The sequence below is a fragment of the Ornithorhynchus anatinus genome, chromosome X1 (genome assembly GCF_004115215.2).
Source record: "Ornithorhynchus anatinus isolate Pmale09 chromosome X1, mOrnAna1.pri.v4, whole genome shotgun sequence".
NCBI classification, from domain to species: Eukaryota; Metazoa; Chordata; class Mammalia; order Monotremata; family Ornithorhynchidae; genus Ornithorhynchus; species Ornithorhynchus anatinus.
In genome coordinates, this window is record NC_041749.1 from 98,628 (window position 1) to 119,466 (window position 20,839).

Here is a 20,839-nt window from a genome sequence, read left to right on the forward strand (position 1 = left end):
TTAAGCACCTTGAAACTCAACCCAGCCTCACAACACTTAAGCAAATATTCTTCTACTCTACTAATTTCTCTTATCTATAATCCATTTTACCGTCTTCCCTTGTAAACCGTAGGCTCTGGCAGGTGGGCAGCTATCACATCTACCAACTCTTTCCCAGTTGCTTAGTACGGTGCTCTGCACACAGTTGAGTGCATAATACCATTAATTGATCGAGCCCCCATTTTCTATTTGGCCACCCTTTAATAATCCTTTTATATGGATCCACAGGAATCATTGTTTTATTCCTCTGCTTCGCCTGGGGTGTTGAATCAGTGGTTCTTGAGGATGTAGAGACATGCAAATGCAAATCGTTAATGAGAAACAGCGTGGCTCAGCAGAAAGAGCATGGGCTTTGGAGTCGGAGGTCTGGGTTCGAATCCTCGCTCTGCCACTTGTCAGCTGTGTGACTGTGGGTAAGTCACTTAACTTCTCTGTGCCTCAATTCTCTCATCTGTAAAATGGGGATTAAGACTGTGAGCCCTACGTGGGACAACCTGATTCCCCTGTGTCTACCCCAGCGCTTAGAACAGTGCTCTGCACATAGTAAGCGCTTAACAAATACCAACATTATTATTATTATTAATGGTTCTAATTTAGCTGGCTCCCAGCTTACTTGGTGTAGCCAGCATTTGCTATGTAAAGATTGTTCATGTTGTTTTATTTATAGTTTGTAGAATTTAATGTTTGCAAGTAAGCTGCTTATTGCTCACCAGAGTCCACCAAACCTTGTGTTGGAATAATTGTCACTAATACTACAGCAACTTTTGCCCTGTGTCATTGCTGTCTTTAACAAAGCTTGTTCAATCCGAGTTGCAGTTTTTATAATTTCATATAATAATGGGACAGAAGAAGTGGGTATGGGAGAATGAGAAACACAATTTCCAAAATGTTGAAACTTTTTATACTCAAGAAAACTATTTCCAGATGTTGATATTACAAATAACAGCCCCAGAATGAAATCTGTAGTTTTGGCACTGCTGGTAGCCACTTTGAATTTCTGGTAAATCATCAAATGAAAAAAGCTCCTAACATCAGCTTTTACATAGTTTTTTGCATGTGAAACTGGAAAAACGATCACCGGCGGCCGTCAGCATTAAAATACTTCAGTCATCTGATAGAACTCAACGCTTTGCCAATAATGCCCTTTAACAAAACTCGTAATCTGTGTCATTACTACTGTCATTGCTCTTCAGCACTCTGCACGTCAAAGAGGCTGTTTAGCATTCTCCTCTTCCTCCAGAAGACTCTGTTCGGGGTTTAACTCTGATACGTCGCGCCAGCAAGGAAGGATCAAAGGCAGGGTAGCCAATTTCTTCTCCAGAAGGGGCCAAAGTAGGGATGCCAGAAATTCACTGCCCTTTGCTGATAAGTGCAGCCCATCAGACAAGTAGGAAGTAAAGTCCTGTAATGAAAAAACAAACCCTGCTGTTGGTCTTCTGAGGAAATTCAAAGATTAGAGGCTAGAGCTGCTCTGGTTAACAGGCCCAGTGGAACAATTAGGCATGAGATTTGCACTATGACCTTTACTGACTTCATAATAAAATCACAAACCTGGAGTGTTGAATTGGTGACTCTTGAAGACAATTTCATTTATAGAGACAGACCAGCACAAGTTCTAATACCTGTACCTATTCTCACATAAACAAATACCATTATTAGGATCCTTTTCTCCTACTCATATCCTTTAAGTAACCAAAGTCAAGAGTGGTTGGATGAAATGCAAATGGAGCAGAAATCTTTTTTTTTTTTTCTAAATGGGGGTGAGTGGAAGAATGGGATTTCACCTAAAAGCTGTCTCTTGTTTTTTACTAGCCTACCTCTGACCTACTGCTCACATTTCTCCTGCCTAGATTGAATGCCCCCTACCCTCTGGTCATCAATCCACATTCTTCTTCCTCTTCCCCCTTCTCCCACATTCTCTCCCTCTGCCACCTACACACACACACACACACACACACACACACACACACACACACACACACACACACACACACACACACACACACACACCCACCCCCACCCCCAATCATCTCATGAATTAATCCCTGTTAATATGTTTCTGATTATGGTTTTTTTGGCACATTTCTGTACTTACAGCTAAACCCTCCCTTTTAATTACTGATTATTTACCAATCAAGGGCTGCTGTCTCCCCCACTAAATCGAAAGGTATAACTTATCATCTACTGCCTTCCAGAATCCATTTTTTTCCTCTGCTTCCTTTGACTTCCATCAGTCAGCTCCACTGATGCTTGGACTGTTCAACATCTATGGTGAAAACCCACTCTCACATCTGAACACTACACAGCTTTGCTGGCCTTCAGCTCCAGCAAACATCGGCCACTCATCAATGTGGGCATAACCTGACCATATATTACTCAGTCTCTCTCCCTTCTAAATCTGCAAACCACATACCCTCCCCATCTTTAAAAGTCAACCTCTCCTAAAGACATTCCTTGACTAATCCTCCTTCCTGGGTCATGGCTCCTCATGGGCTCTCTTAGTACTCATATGGATCCACTTATTTGTCATTCATTTTATCATTCAATTACTTTTTGGTTTTTTATCACTGGGATATATGCTCTTTTTTACCTGGCTATTTGTTTCACCCATGAGACCAAAAGCTCCTTGTCGGCAAGGGCTGCATCTTTTGTATCTATCGAACAGCTCCAATTAACTTATCATACCCAACCTCGGCATTCATTTCCACTCAATGAGAAGCAGCGTGTCTTAGATGAAAGAGCACGGACTTGGGAGCTAGCGGTCGTGGGTTCTAATCCCGGCTCCACCACTGTGTGACTTTGGGCAAGTCACTTCTCTGTACCTCAGTTACCTCATCTGTAAAATGGGATTAAGACTGTGAGCTTAAGACTGTGAACCTCATGTGGGACAACCTGATTACCTTGTATCTACCCCAGCGCTCAGAAGAGTGTTTGGCACGTAGTAAGCACTTAAATACCATCATTATTATTATTTTTCTCCAATCATTTATTTTGTCCACTTTAATCGAAAATATTTTTATGTTTTTCCAGCTAGAGAGTAAACTGGAAGGCTTGGAATGTGTCATTTATTTTTTCTACTACATTTCAAGTACCTAGCACCGTGCTCAATAAATACTACTGCTAGGATACCATAGGTACTTTGCAATCCCTCTATCTGACCGTTTACAACCTCCTCACCTGCCTTCTCTCCCTGACACCCCTTACACATCTGTCCTGTTGCCCCATAGAGATTTCCAATATTTTGCCCCACACCAATCTTCTCAAGTCATCATGCCCCATCATACCTCAACTACCTTCACGTTAACAACTAAGTTGATGCCCTCAACACCACCCTCTTTGGCTGAACTCAACTCACTGGCTCCCCTATTCCCTCACCGATCTCATGTCAGAGCCTCGGCCCTGCATCACCTCCGGAGTATGCTTCCATCGCTCCTGTACACAAGCTGGGGAGTGCTGCTGGTGGAAATCTGGATATCAAGCCAATCTCATCCACCTCAAACTCATCCTTGCCTGCTTTGGCTCTGCCCTCTCCACTGCCTAGCAACATTATTTCTCTATCCTTATTGACTCCCATGCCCACTGCCCTCACCAGTGATTCCAGATGTTTGACTTCCTCTTCAAGCCCCTTGCCTCATCTCTTGCCCCTAATGACCATGTACTTTATTGATAAAATTGAACCCATCACGCATAATCACCCTAAAATTACCCCTGCTCTCCTGCCCCTTCTTCGACTCTTCGATCTTTCCCAGCAATATCTCAAGAGATTTCCCGCCTCCTCTCAAAATCTCTCCCCTTCGCTTGTGCCTCTGACCTCATCTTTTCACACCTTTTCAAATCACTTGCTTCCTCCCTTCTTCCCTTTCTGACCATCATCTTCAACTGTTCACCCTCTAATGGCTTCTACCCCACTGCTTTCAAGCATGCTCATGTCTCCCTCCCCCTAAAAAAACCCTCCCTCAATCCCACAACCCCCTCGAGTTACCACCAGTCCTCTCCAGACTCTTTAAGTAAGTAGTCTACACCCTCTAATTTTCTCTTTGACCTCCTCCAACCTGGCTTCCGCCCCTTCACTCCACAGAAACTGCCCTCTTGAAAGTCACCAATGATCTCCTTCTTGCCAAATCCAACAGACTCTATTCCATCCTAATCTTCCTCTCCCTCTTAGTTGCCTTCGACACTGTGGACTACCTCCTTCTCCTGGAAACATTATCCAACTTTAGCTTCACTGACAGTGTCCTCTCCTCGTCTCCTCCTCTCGCTCTCTCTGGTCGCTCTTTTGCAGGCTCCTCCTTTGCATCCCACTCCACAATTGTGGGAATCCCTCAAGGCTCAGTTCTGGGTCCCCTTCTATTCTCCATCTACACCCACGCTCTTGGAGAACTCATTTGCTCCCATGGCTTCAACTCCCATCTCTTTAGGGATGATTCCCAACTCTACAGCTCCAGCCCTAATCTTTCTTTTTAATAATAATAATGTTGGTATTTATTAAGCGCTTACTATGTGCAGAGCACTGTTCTAAGCACTGGGGTAGACACAGGGGAATCAGGTTGTCCCACGTGGGGCTCACAGTCTTAATCCCCATTTTACAGATGAGGTAACTGAGGCACAGAGAAGTTAAGTGACTTACCCACAGGCACACAGCTGACAAGTGGCAGAGCTGGGATTTGAACTCATGACCTCTGACTCCAAAGCCCGTGCTCTTTCCACTGAGCCACGCTGCTTTAGCCTGCCAACACCTCAAATTTAACATGTCCAAAAGAGAACTCCTCATCTTTCCATCTAAACCCTGTCCTTCCACTGACTTTCTCACCACTGCAGACAGCACCAGCATTCTCCCTGTCTCGCGAACCCATAATCTTGACATCAACCTCGACTCAGCTCTCTCATTCAACTCACATATTCAATCTGTCACCAAGTCTTGTTGGTTCTGCCTTTTCCTCTCCATCCAAATTGCCAGTATGCTGATCCAAGCACTGATCTTATCCCACCTTGACTACTGCATCAGCCTTCTTGCCTTTCTCTCCCCACTCTCCAGTCCATATTTCACTCTGCTGTCCAGATCGTTCTTCTAAAAAATAATTCAGTCCTTGTTTCCCCAGTCCTTGAGCATTTGCCCACACACCTCTGCATCAAATGGAAACTCCTTACAATGGGCTTGAAAGCACTCAATCTCCTTGCCCCCATCTTACCTTGCTGATTTTCTACTACAACCCAGCACACTCACTTGACTCCTCTAAAGGCCAATTTAGTCACTGTACCTCTATCTCATGTATCTCGCTGCTGTCCCCTTGCCCATGCCTTACCCTCCAGCTTGGAACTTCCTCCCCCTTCATAACTAGCAGGCGATCACACTCCCCACCTTCAGAGCCTTCCTAAAAGCACATCTCCTCCAACGAGCCTTCCCAGACTAGGCCCTCATTTCCCCTACTCCCTCTCCCTTCTGAATAGCCCTTGCACTTGGATTTGTACCCTTTATTCACCGCACACTCAGTCCCACAGCATTTATGTACAGATAATTTATTTTAGCATCTTTCTCCCCATCTAGACTGTAAGTTCCTTGAGGGGAGGAAACATGTCTATCAGTTCTATTATATTGGACCCTTCCAAGCACTTAGTACACTGCTCTGCATCCATTTAGGGCTCAACGATTATGACTCATTGCTCAACAAATACCAACTACTGCGATAATAAGGACAGCTGCTTCTTGGCAGCTACTGTAGTCCCTGACTCCCAATTCCAGAAGAGGGTTGTAGGAAGAAATGCCCTTCTCTCTACCCTCTTACCCAAATGGAAGAAATCAAAGGCAACGAATTCCCTTTAGAAACAAAGTCTCAGGGTCAGTTGTAATTCTTCCCTCATTTTTGCACCCGTTTAAGGGTCAGATTGCTGTCCATAGCTATTAGTTCTGTAAACCAAAATGGAAGGATCAGAGACAGTATGCTCCTTGAAGGCAGGAATCATGTTCGCCACATACTCTCCCAAGTGCTTAGTACAGTACTCTGCATATAGTGAGCACTTAATTCAAGCTGGTTAGGTCAGACACAGTCCTGGTCCCTCGTGAGGCTCATAGTCTTAATCCCCATTTTACAGATGAGGTAACAGGCACAGAGAAGTTATGTGACTTGCCCAAGATCACACAGCAGTCAGTCAATCATATATTTACTGAGGGCTTAGTGTGTGCGGAGCACTGTGCTAAGCATTTGGAAGAGTACAGTATAAAAATATAACAGATACATTCCCTGCCCACAACAAGCCTACAGCCTAGACAAGTGGCAGAGCCAGAATTAGAACCCAGGTCTTCCCGACTCCCAGGTCTGTGCTCTATCCACTAGGTCATGCTGGCTCTCTCTTGATTCCATCCCACTCATTTTCATTAATACAGCTTTGGCAACCCCATCATTATAAAAACAAACATTTTCCCCAGAGAACTAGGAATTCATGTACATTTCCCAATTTTCCCTGTATTAGTTTCTTTCATCCTAATTGTCTGTCACACCTTGATTTCACAGAACTTCGCTTAAGTCATTTCTTGAGCCTTCTTAATTTTGATGGAGAAAATACTGACCATGTACAAACCACCCTACCTGATTGTCCTTCTGCATCAGTGTCCACAGGTCAAGCACCTCAGTCCCACACTCCTTGGCCACCTGCACGCAGGCTTTTGCATATTCACCAGCAACCATATTAAGCCGGTTTAATTTGCAACCTATGGAGGGAGAAGAAGATTTGAGTTTCAGTTGCAAATTCCAACCTAGGATCAAGGATAATCCTGGGCCACGGGCTCTGTGGAGAAGAATGAGACCACGTGATTCCCATAACCTTGGTGGGTGGGGCAGGAGGGGGCAGCCACAGCTACAGCCCGCCCACCTCACCCACTCGAGCCAGAGCGAGGTTGGAAATGGAACCAGCATTGGGCAAAGCAAACAGTGAAGGTGAACCTTGGCCCTGGATGGGTTGAGTCCTGCCTGGAGGATGGTAAAGGAAGCAAAGATTTATGGAGGTGGCAAGTGTGAAAAGAGCTGCTACAAACACAACTTAGAGGCTGGTGCCTTCCGCAATGCAATGATGAAGGTGGCAGGTCCCATCGGGACTGAACTGTTTGCTGTGTTCAAGATCCGGGGAGGTTGCTGTGAGCAGGGAACGATGATGATGATGATGATGATAATGGTATTTGTTAAGCTCTTACTATGTGCCAAGCGCTGTTCTGAGCGCTGGGGGAGATACAAGGAAATCAGGTTGTCCTACATGGGGCTCACAGTCTTAATCCCCATTTTACAGATGAGGTAACTGAGGCGCAGAGAAGTTAAGTGACTTGCCCAAAGTCACAGAGCTGATACGTGGTGGAGCTGGGATCAGAACCCACGACCTGTGACTCCCAAGCCCGTGCTCTTTCCACTAAGCCATGCTGCTCCCACTCTCCCAACTTAGTACAGCATTCTGCACACGGTAAGTGCTCAATAATTACTACTGATGCCAACGATGAGGTAGCCACGGAGGTAATGGTCTAGGAACAGCAGAAACTTGGAGTTCGAGATCCGGGTTTTACCCAGAATGGGTCTGGGCTATCCCGGCTAGACTACTGTGTCAGCCTTCTCTCTGACCTCCCTTCCTCCTCTCTCGCCCCGCTCCGGTCTATTCTTCGCTCCGCTGCCCGGCTCATCTTCCTGCAGAAACGATCTGGGCATGTCACTCCCCTTCTTAAACAACTCCAGTGGTTGTCTATCAACCTCCGCTCCAAACAAAAACTCCTCACTCTAGGCTTCAAGGCTCTCCATCACCTTGCCCCTTCCTACCTCTCCTCCCTTCTCTCTTTCTACCGCCCACCCCGCACGCTCCGCTCCTCTGCTGCCCACCTCCTCACCATCCCTCGGTCTCGCCTATCCCGCTGTCGACCCCTGGGTCACGTCCTCCCGTGGCCCTGGAACGCCCTCCCTCCTCACCTCCGCCAAACTGATTCTCTTTCCCTCTTCAAAACCCTACTTAAAACTCACCTCCTCCAAGAGGCGTTCCCAGACTGAGCTCCTCTTCTCCCTCTACTCCCTCTGCCATCCCCCCTTTACCTCTCTGCAGCTAAACCCTCATTTTCCCCTTTTCCCTCTGCTCCTCCACCTCTCCCTTCCCATCCCCACAGCACTGTACTCGTCCGCTCAACTGTATATATTTTCGTTACCCTATTTATTTTGTTAATGAATTGTACATCGCCTTGATTCTATTTAGTTGCCATTGTTTTTATGAGATGTTCTTCCCCTTGACTCTGTTTATTGCCATCGTTCTTGTCTGTCCGTCTCCCCCGATTAGACCGTAAGCCCGTCAAACGGCAGGGACTGTCTCTATCTGTTGCCGACTTGTTCATCCCAAGTGCTTAGTACAGTGCTCTGCACATAGTAAGCGCTCAATAAATACTATTGAATGAATGAATGAAAGGGAGCAGGGTTTGGGTGGAGATGTGTCTCCTTTCCTCTTCCACCACCCAGGTCGTGTCTCTTTAAATGCCCCCCGTAAATAAGCCAGGACCAAGTCATCACAAAGAATACTACAGTGGAATTTTCTTAGACTTTGACCTTGAAAATACATATTCCCAAACCCCACTTCTCCAAAGCAGATTTCACTTGCAGAAAAAGAAGCAGACGTTGTTGAAGTGGGGCAAATTAATGATAAGTTATTTAACAGCTGCCTGCCAATTTTCCTTTCACTCTCTTCCACGTCAAGCATTGGCTCCGTAAAAATTTTCAGAGTGAACACTGCAACAGTTTCATTATAAAAGAAAAAAATTGTTTTTCAAAGTTTAATTACTGGACAGAAAGTGGCAATTTTATATTCAGGAAAAAGGGACATTTACATACTGGAAACATTACAAAATCTTGCGAAAAATATGGTTTTCTCAATTATATCAACTTTTAGCACACTAAAAAGACTGATAACCTGATAAATGCAGGAACACTAACTCCAAAAGTGGGAGTGATGGGTGGAATTTAGATCACAGGGCTACCTAAAGAAAATCTAGTGCAATCAGAGTCAATGAACATAAGGACCCTGAGAGTTCCAAGGGCAAACTGTTATTCAATCAATCAACCAATCAATGGTATCTGCTAAGCATTTACTGTGCGGAGAGCACTGAACTAAGATCTCGGGAGGATAATAAAATAGAGCTGCTAGACAGGATCTCTGGCTTCAAGTGGGATTGTAAATTCTGCCTGATTCATCCCCCCTTACCTTTCTGGGCAGGTCATCTCATCAGCAACCAAAGCCCACATATCTACATTCTTTCTTCTTGGAATTTCCACTCCTACTTTATCTGCTGTTTCATTTTGTTTCCAGTTGTCTCCATTAGAATTTTTTTGAGGTTACAAGTGTGTGAAAGAGATGATTGAGAGCCAAACTTATAACACTATCCTTTTTGATTATGTCAATATAAAATGGAACAGTCCCCCAAACTTTTCAAGGTAAAACTATATTAGCACCTTAAAAATGGTCACTTCTGACTCTTCTCTTCTTTTCTCACCCTCCTTCACACTATCACTGACCCTGACAGAGACTTTACAGTTGAGTCGGGCAGGCGAGAGGACTCACGAAGAATCTGAAGGAGCAGGAGCGTGGAGGGTTCGGCCCAACAGAAATCTTCTGTTTGGCAGTTTGGGGAATCCTGGTTTACCAGGCTATTCTAGAGTTTAGAATAACTCTATCAGATTGAACAGCAACAACAAGCAGGAACTCAGTTTGTGAATGAATTGATCTATACTAAGAACTATACTAAGCACTTCGGTAGCACCTTGTATTTAGGCAGAAATATAAGGCAAACTGTTTTTCAGTACGGAGATAAGCAAGCCGCACACGCTTATCGAGCCAAAAGCTTTCTACCATTTTTAACCCCAAATCAGAGAAGATTCTCATTACCTTGAGCGATGCACTCCTTCTCCCAAGCTGATTCACAAAGAGGGGGTGGTGTTATCAAAATGACCCTATTCCCAGGGACATCTACAGACTCAAGATACTGTATCATGGCCTTTAAATTCTCAACATACTCATCCAAAGGAATGTGTTGCTTGGGATTTTCATCTGTTGGAGGAAATAGTGCATTACCTTTATTACATACAAATATACAAATCTTCATGTAAATAAATATTAACTTCCTACTCCCCAAGTCTACAACTAGATTATCGTAACTATTCGACAAAGAACATAACACGTGACTTCCTATGCTTTCCTGAGGGAAAAAAAGAAAGGCACTTTAAAATAGAAAGCCAATGCTATATTGGACAAACTCTGGCTTTTCAGAGCCTTCACCTTGAACAGTTTTTATAAGAGACCAATACAGGTCAGAATGGTATTGGTTCACTGGAGTTTGGTTTAAAGGGAATATAAAGTCAATGTTTTATACAAAGTTATGTAGTGGCAGGTCCACTGTCCCAAGCTTCCTCTTCCAGAGGTTCTCAGAGGTATAAATGTCAACTAACTTGAAGGCAGCAGAAACGAAGGAGGAAAAGAATAAGAATTTATGAATTTTAAACAATTAATATTCAGAGAATTCATCATACTCAGTGAATTTCACAGGCAGAATGTTCTGAATTATATCTTTTTCGTAGCAACAATTCTGAAAGACTGACTCAACCGTCATATCATAGCTGTTATGTAGATGGCTGGCATCACTGGCAGTTTCCAGGCCTCGTCAATTCAAAAAGCAAAATGGAAGAATCGGTTATTTCTCAAAATATATATATATATTTAATAAATATATTAATTTGGGAGGTGGTAGAATATTTTGATTCAACAATTTAGTTTGCTCAGCACCCACCTGGGACCCTCTTTTCCCAAGGCCTGGCCATCAAAAGCAAGAAGCCCATTTAGAGACCTTTAAACTTGGGACTTGGCACAAGGGCACTAACCATTTACTAGTTTTAATGGATAAGAATCAGTCGGTGGTTTTTATAGAGCAATTGGTGTGTGCAGAGCACAGTACTGACAGTTTGGAGGACCACAATATAATACAGTTATTAGACAAGAGCCTTGTCCACGAGGAGCTTTAATCGGGTGGGATGATCCCTGAAAAGAGGCTGCAAAGCAATGGTTTATATTTCTATATTTCTTTTGTAACGACCCAATACAGTGCTGTATACAACTCCTATTAAAACCTGAAAGGAATATGTTTCTCCAAGGTGTTTGGAAGAAGTCCTGTATCCTCTCCACCATTAGACTGCAAAATCTATGTGCACAGGGACAGTGCCACTTGTTTACTCTGTACTTTCCACATTCTTTAATTAATAATGGTATTTGTTAAGCGCTTACTATGTGCAAAGCACTGTACTAAGCGCTGGGGTAGACACAATACATTTAGGTTAAATGCATTTCGGATACTTTCGTACCCAATGAGAGCTCAATATAAACAACAATTACTACTACAGCTACCATCGCCACTCCAGGTAGCAGCTGGTTTCGGCTGTCTCCACCGAGGAATGGCAACAAAGACCTACATATGATTCCGCGAGGAGTTCTCATACCTTGCTATGCCAGTGGCGGCTGGCATGTTGAGTGTGCTCTATGCCAGCTGCAGAGTTGGTTGGGGGGTGCTAACCTCAGCCTTTGGGGAGCTGGCTCCATAAAGAGCTAGGAGTCACTGCAGGCATGTGGGTTTCTAGTTTGATTCTTTAAGAAGAGAGAACAAGAAGGCTCACGCCTGTTGGTTGGGGGACCCAAAAGGTATGCTCACCTACTTTTCAATCTAGCCCCCGGGTCAGGTCAAAAAGTCACAACGCCAGAGCTGGAGAAGAATGTTAGGAAAGATCTCTGAAACTTTCTTCTCAATGCTCCTCCCTTTCTATATCCAGGGTGAACCTGCTGCACTGAGGAAATGCTGCCTCCAAACACTAATTCTCACCAAAATCCAGTGTCAAAGCCCATAGGTGCTGTGTTACCAGGGCTGTCACTAAGGCGGGAGAAGGGCCTAGTTAATAGGGAGGAAAGGAAGGAGGGGTTAGAAGTGTAAACTCCCTTTAATCTCCTCCCCCTCTCTCCTCCTCTCTCCCCAGCACAGCCTTCCCCAGCCCCTCCGGCCCCTTGCTAACCTTCAACCTTTAGAAGCCCGGGGAGGCTGCCCCATGAGTAACTCAGGCCCGTCTGCCCGGAGCAGCTGCGAGTCCGAGGACTCTAACCTCCAGGACCCACTGTTTTACGTGTCTCCACACTGTTGTCTTGGTTTGTTAATTCGGCTGCTTCCTCTTGTTGTTGCAGTGAATTGTTAGTGTCATCTCTATCGGTCAACCTCCATCTGGAATGTGAACCGAATGAGGACGGGGACTCTGTCTGATCCATAATGTGTACACCTAACCCAGCACTCAGTATAGTGCTTGGCACACCGTAAAGCCCTTAATAACTACCACAGTTTATGACCTATCTTACCATCCTTCCTAGGAGTTGCACTGGAAGGCGTGGGGAAGGGCAAGCTGAGTGAGAGGAGTTTGAGACTTCGACCCCTCCCCACCTAATCTGCAGTCACCTCTCAGCCCTTCCTGGCTTGACTCTGACAGTCTATGGGCCTCCAAGGGATGCGGCCCTCCTCTGGGAGGGGCTGCCCTTTTAAGAGGACAACAGGCTGGGATGTGCAGATGCAAGGCGACACAGATGACTTAAATTGTGCAATGGGCTGGGATATGCAGAAGCCAAGGGGAACAATCCCTGCTGCCTACCCTGTACTTCCTCTCACAGCAGTAGCAGCAGCTCTGCAGAATCCCATTTGCAGAAGGTTGGCCCCCACTGCCCCAATTGCCCCCAGTAGGGAGTGGAGTCCCTGGCAACCGTCCTTGTTGGGAAGGAAGGCTCTGGAAGGCAGAGCACCAAGCTGGCCACATTATCAACCTTTCCTCTGCTAGCAGATGGCACTGAGTGGGGAAACTGTGCAAATCTTTGGCTGCTAATTTCTTCCCAACCTCAAGACCTTCTATTCTTATATACCAGTGACTTTCAGCAGATGTTAAAGAATTTTAAATGTCAAGTCTGCTGAAACCCAGAATATGGAAATGGAGGGGATGAGGGGAATGCTGACATTGAAAAAACTGAGCCCAGGTTAAGTTGGGGAACTGATAATTCACTAGGTAGGAATATCAGAAAACAAAGAACTGAGGTTTTGTAAACTTTAATTCTTGATGAAATAAAAAACCTCTAAAGGAGCTAGGGAAAACTGAAAAAACACTCTTACCTTTCAAAGCACTGTCATTAGCGCCAAAGAAAATGGTAACTGCGACAGGGTTTTCGGCAGTACTGCTTTTCTTAATTATCCTTGGAAGAATTATTTTGGCCCATTTGGTATTGTAGCCTGAAAACCCACGATTAAAAACATCACATTTCCTAAAAACAAGTCAACGAAGACAAAAAAGAATTCTGGATAAGAAAACATTAAACAATTAAAAAAATTTAACCTAGGCTGGTAATTTCAAAGGCTCTCCTTTCAACACTACAACCGAATTTTCCACTACTCTGTCAATCAATCGGTGGAACACACTAAGAGCATATTAAACGCTTTCCCAAGTACAGAGTAAGCAGACACTATTCCTTCCTTCAAAGAGCTTACACTCTGCTGGATAAATTATAGGTAGGGGGAGTTGGGTACAAAGATATATAGGTAAGTGTTGGAGGGTAAGGGACCTAAGGGCTTAGGGGCTAAAGACTCAAGTGCACAGTTATGACAGTAGGTAGAGGGATAAGGTGGGAAGATGAGCAAATTGTCAGATGAAATTTCCTGGAGATGTGATTTTAGTAGGGCTTTTAGCTGGGGAGAGTAGTAGTCTGCCAGATGAGTACCAGGCAGGAGGGCGGGTGGGAGTTAGGAGTCGAAACAGGAATCGAAGGTGAGAGAGACGAGAAAGAGGTAGAGTGAGGTTGGTGTTAAGATGAGTGACGTATGAGGGCTGGGTTGGAGTGGGAGAGGAGTGAAGACAAGGAGGACGAAGAAATTTGGCTGAATGCCTTAAAGTCAACAGTGAGGAGTTTCTTCTCGATGAGGAGATGGATGGGGGAACCATTCTTTCTGAGGAGAGCAAACACGGGTGCAGAATGATTTACAGAAAAATGATCCGGGCAGCAGGCTGAAGTATCCTGGAGAAGGGAGAGCCTGGAGGCAGGGAGTCAGCAAGGGGGCTGAAGAAATAGTTGGGATACGAGAGTGCTTGGATGATGACAGTTTGGATGGAGAGGAAGGGGCAGATTCTAGACCTATTTTGATGACAGACCAGACCCTAAGTTCTGAAATCTCTTCCATTTTTAGCAGTGGATCACCAAATGGAAAAGAATGTTAACCTAAAAACAATCCTACTATTTAAAGCCTCTCCTTTTCACTTAAGCACTACTGAAACTGGTGTTCAAGACTGCCGATTGATTCCTCTCTCCCTGGTAAGCAAGATCTGGATGTGGATCCCCTTGGAGCTCATCAGATCACCAAAACACTCTTCCAGGCTTCAGAAAACCAAACTGCTCTAAAATACGTTAAAGAATTAATAGTATACTGGAATACTAGAAAAGGGGGAATGAGGATCTCATGGCAACTCATGCAGAAACCCAAAGGAAAGAGGGACAATCTGTTTCCACTTGATCAGACAGAAAAGGTTTCAATCTGAACCATAGAACAGTCTCAAAATGGCAATTTCCTGTAGCATTTCCTTCCACAAAGAATATATGGCTTATGATTAGCAACAGTAGACAAAACTGTTTGAAATTTATGCAGCTTTTAAAAAATATCAGCTCAAAAATCTGAACCTTCAGAAATGAAGAAAATTAATATTTGGTTGAAAAACACTCAGAAGACCCAATATTTACTCAAAGGAGAAAGCCCCTTTTTTGGAGAAAAAGTCACTTCACTTCTCTGTACTTCAGTTCCCTCATCTCTAAAATGGGGATTAAGAACGTGAGCCCCACGTGGGAGAGGGACCGTGTCCAGCTTGATTTGCTTGTATCCATCCCAGCACTTAGTACGGTGTCTGGCAACATAGTAAGCGCTTAACAAATACCATAATTAGGGAAGCAGTATGGTGTAGTGGACAGAGCAGGGGCCTGGGAGTCAGACGATCATGAGTTCTAATTTCAACTCTGCCACTTGTCTGCTGTGTGACCTTGGGCAAGTCACCTCATTCTCTGGGCCTCAGTTCTCTCATCTGTAAAATGAGGATTGAGACTGTGAGCCCCACATGGGAGAGGAACTGTATCCAACCCGATTTGCTTGTATCCACCCCAGCGCTTAGTACAGTGCCTGGCACATAGTAAGCACTTAACAAATGTCATAAGAATCATTATTATTATTATTGTCTGGATGGATAACTCTTCTTTATTGGAGGTGGATAGATGCATTTTGCAGGGTATTCACTAACTCATCAAAATCATCAGCAGTACAGAACTTGTCCACTTTGCTCATCTCAAGGGCTGCCTTCCCACCTCTCTTTTCCAAACATCGGGTTGCACTATGGCTAAGAAAGTTAACCTTTGCAAAAGGAGTAAAGGTGGGCTGTACAAATGTGCTTTTCCATTCCAGAGTCTTTTTTTCTTAGATATGATTTATGCTGTGAAATAGTATATGCAATGTATATAAATCTCAAAACTGCCAAGTCTCACCTGACCAGCTTGTCAGCAAGTAATGATCCCCACCCATCCTTCTGGAAAGAAAACTATATAAAAAGAAGACAATTTCCATTTTACTCTTGTATATTTCGTTCAAAATTTTCATTAAAATAATTTGTTGACAGATTTTAATTAGTAAAGCTCCTTTTGATTGCCTGAGTGCACACCCAGAGAAAACACATTTTTGTCCAGCTCAGGGGAGGGCATAAGCTGTAGGTGGTTACTCAACAGTTTAGCGGTGATTTGCAGAAAAACAATTTTTCTGTATTAACATTTCTGTTGTTGCTGGTTACACTTTATAAAAGGCCAATCTTCTTATTAATCTTTAAACCATGACAAAGCACCTGAATGTGAAGCGTAATGTTGTCATGGAAAGCAAATTTAGGAGCTAAGCTCTTGGAAAGCCTCTAGAAACAAATCGAGGGCCTCATGTAAAAGCAAACAAAAGCACAATATCCTCCACACCTGAGTCAAGGTCAGGGTGTAGGTGGGGATTGGGGGGTGGGGGTGGTCACTAAGGGCTTAGAAGAAGGTTATGTGATCCAGTGACTAGGGCAGAGAGGGTTCATTAGGGGCCCACAGAAAGGCTATGTGGTCCAGTGACTGGAAGAAAGCTAGAAACCCAGAGGAGGTTTATGTGGTCCAGTAACCTGGCTCAGTAGGTGGACTAGAGTCAGTCAATCATATTTATTGAGCACTTACTGTGTGCAGAGCACTGTACTAGGTGCTTGGGAGAGTACAGTATAATAATAAGCAGACACATTTCCTGTACATGGTGAGCTTACAGTCAAGAGGGGAAGACAGACATTAATATTAATAAACTATAGATAGGTACGTAAGTGCTGTGGGGCTGGGAGGGGAGGATAAATAAAAGGGGCAAGTGGGGGCGACACAGAAGGAATGGGAGAAGAAGAAAGATGGGCTTAGTCTGGGAAGGCCTCTTGGAGGAGATGTCCCTTCAATAAAGCTCTGAAGTGGGGAGAGTAATTGTCGGATACGAGGAGGGAGGGTGATCCAGGCCAAAGGCAGAATGTGGAGGAGAGGTCGGTGGCCAGATGGACGACACTGAGGTATGGCGACGAGCAAGAGGCTCGGCAGAGGTTTATGTGGTCCAGTGAACGGGCTCGGGCGGGGGAGTCACTGGGGGTCCAGTGAAGGCTCCTTTCCTCTCCATCCAAACCGCTACCACGTTCATTCATATAATCATATTTATTGAGCACTTACTGTGTGCAGAGCACTGTACTAAGTGCTTAGCACTGTACTTAGCAATCACTTATCCTATTCCAACTGGATTACTGCATCAGCATCCTTGCTCATCTCCCAACCTCCTGTCTCTCCCCGTTTCAGTCTATACTTGACTCTGCTGCCTGGTTTATACATTTTGGGGATGTCACGCCCCTCCTTAAAAATCTCCAGTGGTTGCCTACCATCAACCTTTGCATGAAGCAAAAACTCCTTACTATTGGCTTCAAAGCTGTCCATCCCCTTGCCCCCTCTTACCTCACCTCCCTTCTTTCCTTCTCCAGCCCTGCCCGCACAATCCGCTCCTCTGCCACTGCTCATCTCCTCACTGGGCCTCGTTCTCGCCAGTCCCGCCGTCGACCCCTGGCCCACCTCCTGCCTCTGGCCTGGAATGCCCTCCCTCCTCACATCCACCAAACTAGCTCTCTTCCCCCCTTCAAAGCCCTATTGAGAGTTCACCTCCTCCAGGAGGCCTTCCCAGACTAAGCCCCCTTTTCCTCTGCTCCCCACCCCCATCTCTCCCAGTGCTCTATCTCTCTCCCCACCCCACAGCTCTTGTGTGTATATATGTACCTACTTATAATTCTATTGATTTTATTAATGATGTGTATAATTCTATTTATATTGATGCTATTGATGCCTGTTGACTTGTTTCGATGTCTGTCTCCCCCCTTCTAGACTGTGAGACCGTGATGGGTGGAAACTTGTTGCAGGAAGTGCTCTGCACATGGTAAGCGCTCAATAATTACACTGAATGAATGCATGAATGGTTATGTGGACCAGTGACCAGGGTGTGGGAGTGTACATCTCCATGACTGAGAAGCAGTGTGGCTCAGTGGAAAGAGCGGACTTGGGAGTCAGAGGTCATGGATTCTAATCCCGGCTCCGCCGCATGTCAGCTGTGTGACTTGACTTGCCACTTAACTTCTCTGTGCCTGAGTTACCTCATCTGTAAAATGGGGATTAAGACTGGGAGCCCCACGTGGAACAACCTGATCACCTTGTAACCGCCCCCCAGTGCTTAGAACAGTGCTTTGCACATAGTAAGTGCTTAAATGCCATCATCATTATTATTATTATTATTCTATTTATCTTGATGATGATGTTTTGCTTTCCTGCCTGTCTCCCCCGTTTAGACTGTGAGCCCGTTATTGGGCAGGGATTGTCTCTGTTGCCGAACTGTACATTCCAAACGTTTAGTACAGTGCTCTGCACATAGTAAGCGCTCAATAGATACTATTGAATGAATGAATGAATAACACCAGCCAATGAATGAATGTTGCAGGTGAAATCATCCTGGAAGAGGTGGCTATAAAGAAAAAATTTTCACAACTCCCACCTTCTAATGTCTGTTGCACTAGAAGCCCCAAATAGAAAACTGAAGATGCATTTTATGAAGATAGGCTATGTGGGTTCTAATCCTGGCTCCGCCACTCGTCTGCTGGGTGACCTTGGGCAAGCCGCTTAACTTCTCCGTGCCTGTTACCTCATCTGTAAAATGGGGATTAAAAAAGGAAGCCCCACAGGGGACAAACTCATTACCCTGTATCTACGCCAGTGCTTGGCCCATAGTAGGCGCTTAATAAATACCATAATTATTAAGACTCACTTCAGAAGGTGAAATACTAGCACCACAAAGTCTGATTACACATAAAGGGCAAAGTAGGTTTCTTCCCTTCAGTTCAGTAAGCGCTCAATAAATAGGACTGAATGAATGAAGGAATGAGTGGGGAATGGGTAGAAGCCCAGCAGAGGTTTATGTGGTCCCACGGGTGGGGTCGGGGGGGGGTGTCCCTGGGGGGCCTGAGGGGTTTCTGAGGGTGAGTGGGGTCGGGGTTGGGGGGTGTCCCCGGGGAGGCTTATGGAAGGCCGGGAGTGGGGCCTGGGGGGCGAGGGGGGACCCTGGGGGTCTGGGGACGCCCCTGGGTTCTAATCCCGGCTCCGCCGCTTGTCAGCTGTGTGACCTTGGGCAGGTCACTTAAATTAGAGAAGCAGCGTGGCTCAGTCGAAAGAGCCCGGGCTTGGGAGTCAGAGGCCATGGGTTGGAATCCCGGCTCTGCCACTTGTCAGCTTTGTGACTGTGGGCAAGTCACTTCACTTCTCTGTGCCTCAGTGACCTCATCTGTAAAATGGGGATTAACTGTGAGCCTCACGTGGGACAACCTGATGACCCTGTATCTCCCCCAGCTCTTAGAACAGTGCTCTGCACCTAGTAAGCGCTTAACAAATATCAACATTGTTATTATTATTCTCGGTGCCTCAGTGACCTCATCTGTAACATGGGGATGAAGACTGTGAGCCTCAGGTGGGACCACCTGATGACCCTGGATCTCCCCCAACGCTTAGAACAGTGCTCGGCACATAGTAAGCGCTTAAGAAATACCAACATTATTAAGTCCCTTCACTTCTCTGGGCCTCAGTGACCTCATCTGTCAAATGAGGGTGAAGATGGGGAGCCCCACGTGGGATAACCCGGTGACCCTGTATCTACCCCAGCGCTTAGAACAGTGCTTGGCACACAGTAAGCGCTTAACAAATACCAACATTATTATTATTATTATTATTATTAATGGTGGCATTTAAGCGCTTACTATGTGCCAAGCACTCTTCTAAGCGCTGGGGGCTACAAGGTGATCAGGTTGTCCCATGTGGGGCTCACAGTTTTAATTCCCATTTTACAGATGAGGTAACTGAGGCACACAGAAGTTAAGTGACTTGCCCAAAATCACACAGCTGATTATTATTATTAGTTTTGCGTGGCCCGGGCTCCACGGGGCAGCGCGGGCCCGGGCCGGGGGGTGAAGGGAGTGTGAGGCCCCTGCACCTGGGACCGCTGCACCTGAGGCCCCTGCACCTGAGGCCGCTGCACCTGAGGCCGCTGCACCTGAGGCCCCTGCACCTGGGACCGCTGCAGCTGAGGCCCCCTGCACCTGAGGCCGCTGCACCTGAGGCCGCTGCACCTGAGGCCGCCACCCCTCGGCCGCTACCTGAGTGATGGAGTCGCCGAACAGCAGGACCCGCGGCCACAGCAGGGACCGGCAGCAGGAGCCACACCCCGACATGGCCACCCGGACGGCGGGAGGACGAGGAGGACGATGGAGGACGAGGAGGAGGCGCAGGGGAAGGGAAGGAGGAGGGGACAGGAGGAAGAGGAGGAGGGAGAGGAGGAGGCGGTGTCGAGCGTCTGGATATCCGGGCCCTGCCCGGAAACGGGGAGAAAAGCGGCCACGGGTCGGCTCGAAAGAAAGGCAGCGGCGGCAGAAATAATACTAATAACACTACTAATTATCTCCTCAGGGCCGCCCCCCGGCCCCTCTAGCCAGTTGTGGGCTCACGCGGATCCCTTAGATGGGCCTTCCGTGCCCCCTCCGTCCCCTTCGGTTCGGCCCAGGGCCCCGCCCTCAGCCCTCCTCCCTCAGGGATCCTCCCTCAGGGATCCTGCCCTCAGGGATCCTCCCTCAGGGGTCCTGCCCTCAAGAATCATCCCTCAGGGGTCCTGCCCTCAGCCCTCCTTCCTCGGGGATCCTGCCCTCAGCCCTCTTCCCTCGGGGATCCTGCCCTCAGCCCTCTTCCCTCGGGGATCCTGCCCTCAGCCCTCTTCCCTCGGGGATCCTGCCCTCAGCCCTCCTCCTTGGGGGGTCCTGCCCTCAGCCTTCCTTCCTGGGGGGGGTCCTGCCTTCAGCCCTCCTCCCTGAGGGGTCTGCCCTCAGGGGTCCTCCCTCAGGGGTCCTGCCCTCAGCCCTCCTGCTACAACTCGGCAACTGAGGCCGCTGCACCTGAGGCCCCTGCACCTGTACTGTTGTACTGCAGCGGCCTACAACTCCTGCTATCCCAGCTCGGCCACTTGTCAGCTGTGTGACTTTGGGCAAGTCACTTACTTCTCGGTGCCTCAGTTACCTCATCTGTAAAATGGGGATTAAGACTGTGAGCCCCACGTGGGACAACCTGATTCCCCTGTGTC

The 20,839-nt window shown here is 46.4% G+C and overlaps 1 protein-coding gene across 1 annotated transcript; it reads right to left on the reverse strand.

Moving 5' to 3' along the window:
- Positions 1-917: 917 nt before the first annotated feature.
- On the reverse strand, positions 918-20,003 carry IAH1 (isoamyl acetate hydrolyzing esterase 1 (putative)). The gene is made up of 6 exons (XM_029051854.2): positions 19,866-20,003; positions 15,631-15,683; positions 13,229-13,377; positions 9,934-10,095; positions 6,624-6,745; positions 918-1,441 (listed from the first exon to the last, which is right to left on the reverse strand). The coding sequence occupies exons 1-6, from the start codon at positions 19,938-19,940 to the stop codon at positions 1,244-1,246; spliced, it is 759 nt and encodes a 252-aa protein (XP_028907687.1). The 5' UTR covers positions 19,941-20,003; the 3' UTR covers positions 918-1,243.
- Positions 20,004-20,839: the final 836 nt, after the last annotated feature.

Excerpts from the sequence above, each read along its gene's own strand:
- IAH1 (XM_029051854.2), bottom strand. The coding sequence starts at position 19,940 with ATGTCGGGGTGTGGCTCCTGCTGCCGGTCCCTGCTGTGGCCGCGGGTC. Across the intron at positions 15,684-19,865 it reads TCGGCGACTCCATCACTCAG|TTTTCTTTCCAGAAGGATGG; the intron begins GTAGCGGCCGAG and ends CTTTTTATATAG. Across the intron at positions 1,442-6,623 it reads TGATGCAGAAGGACAATCAG|GACTTTACTTCCTACTTGTC; the intron begins GTAGGGTGGTTT and ends TTTTCATTACAG.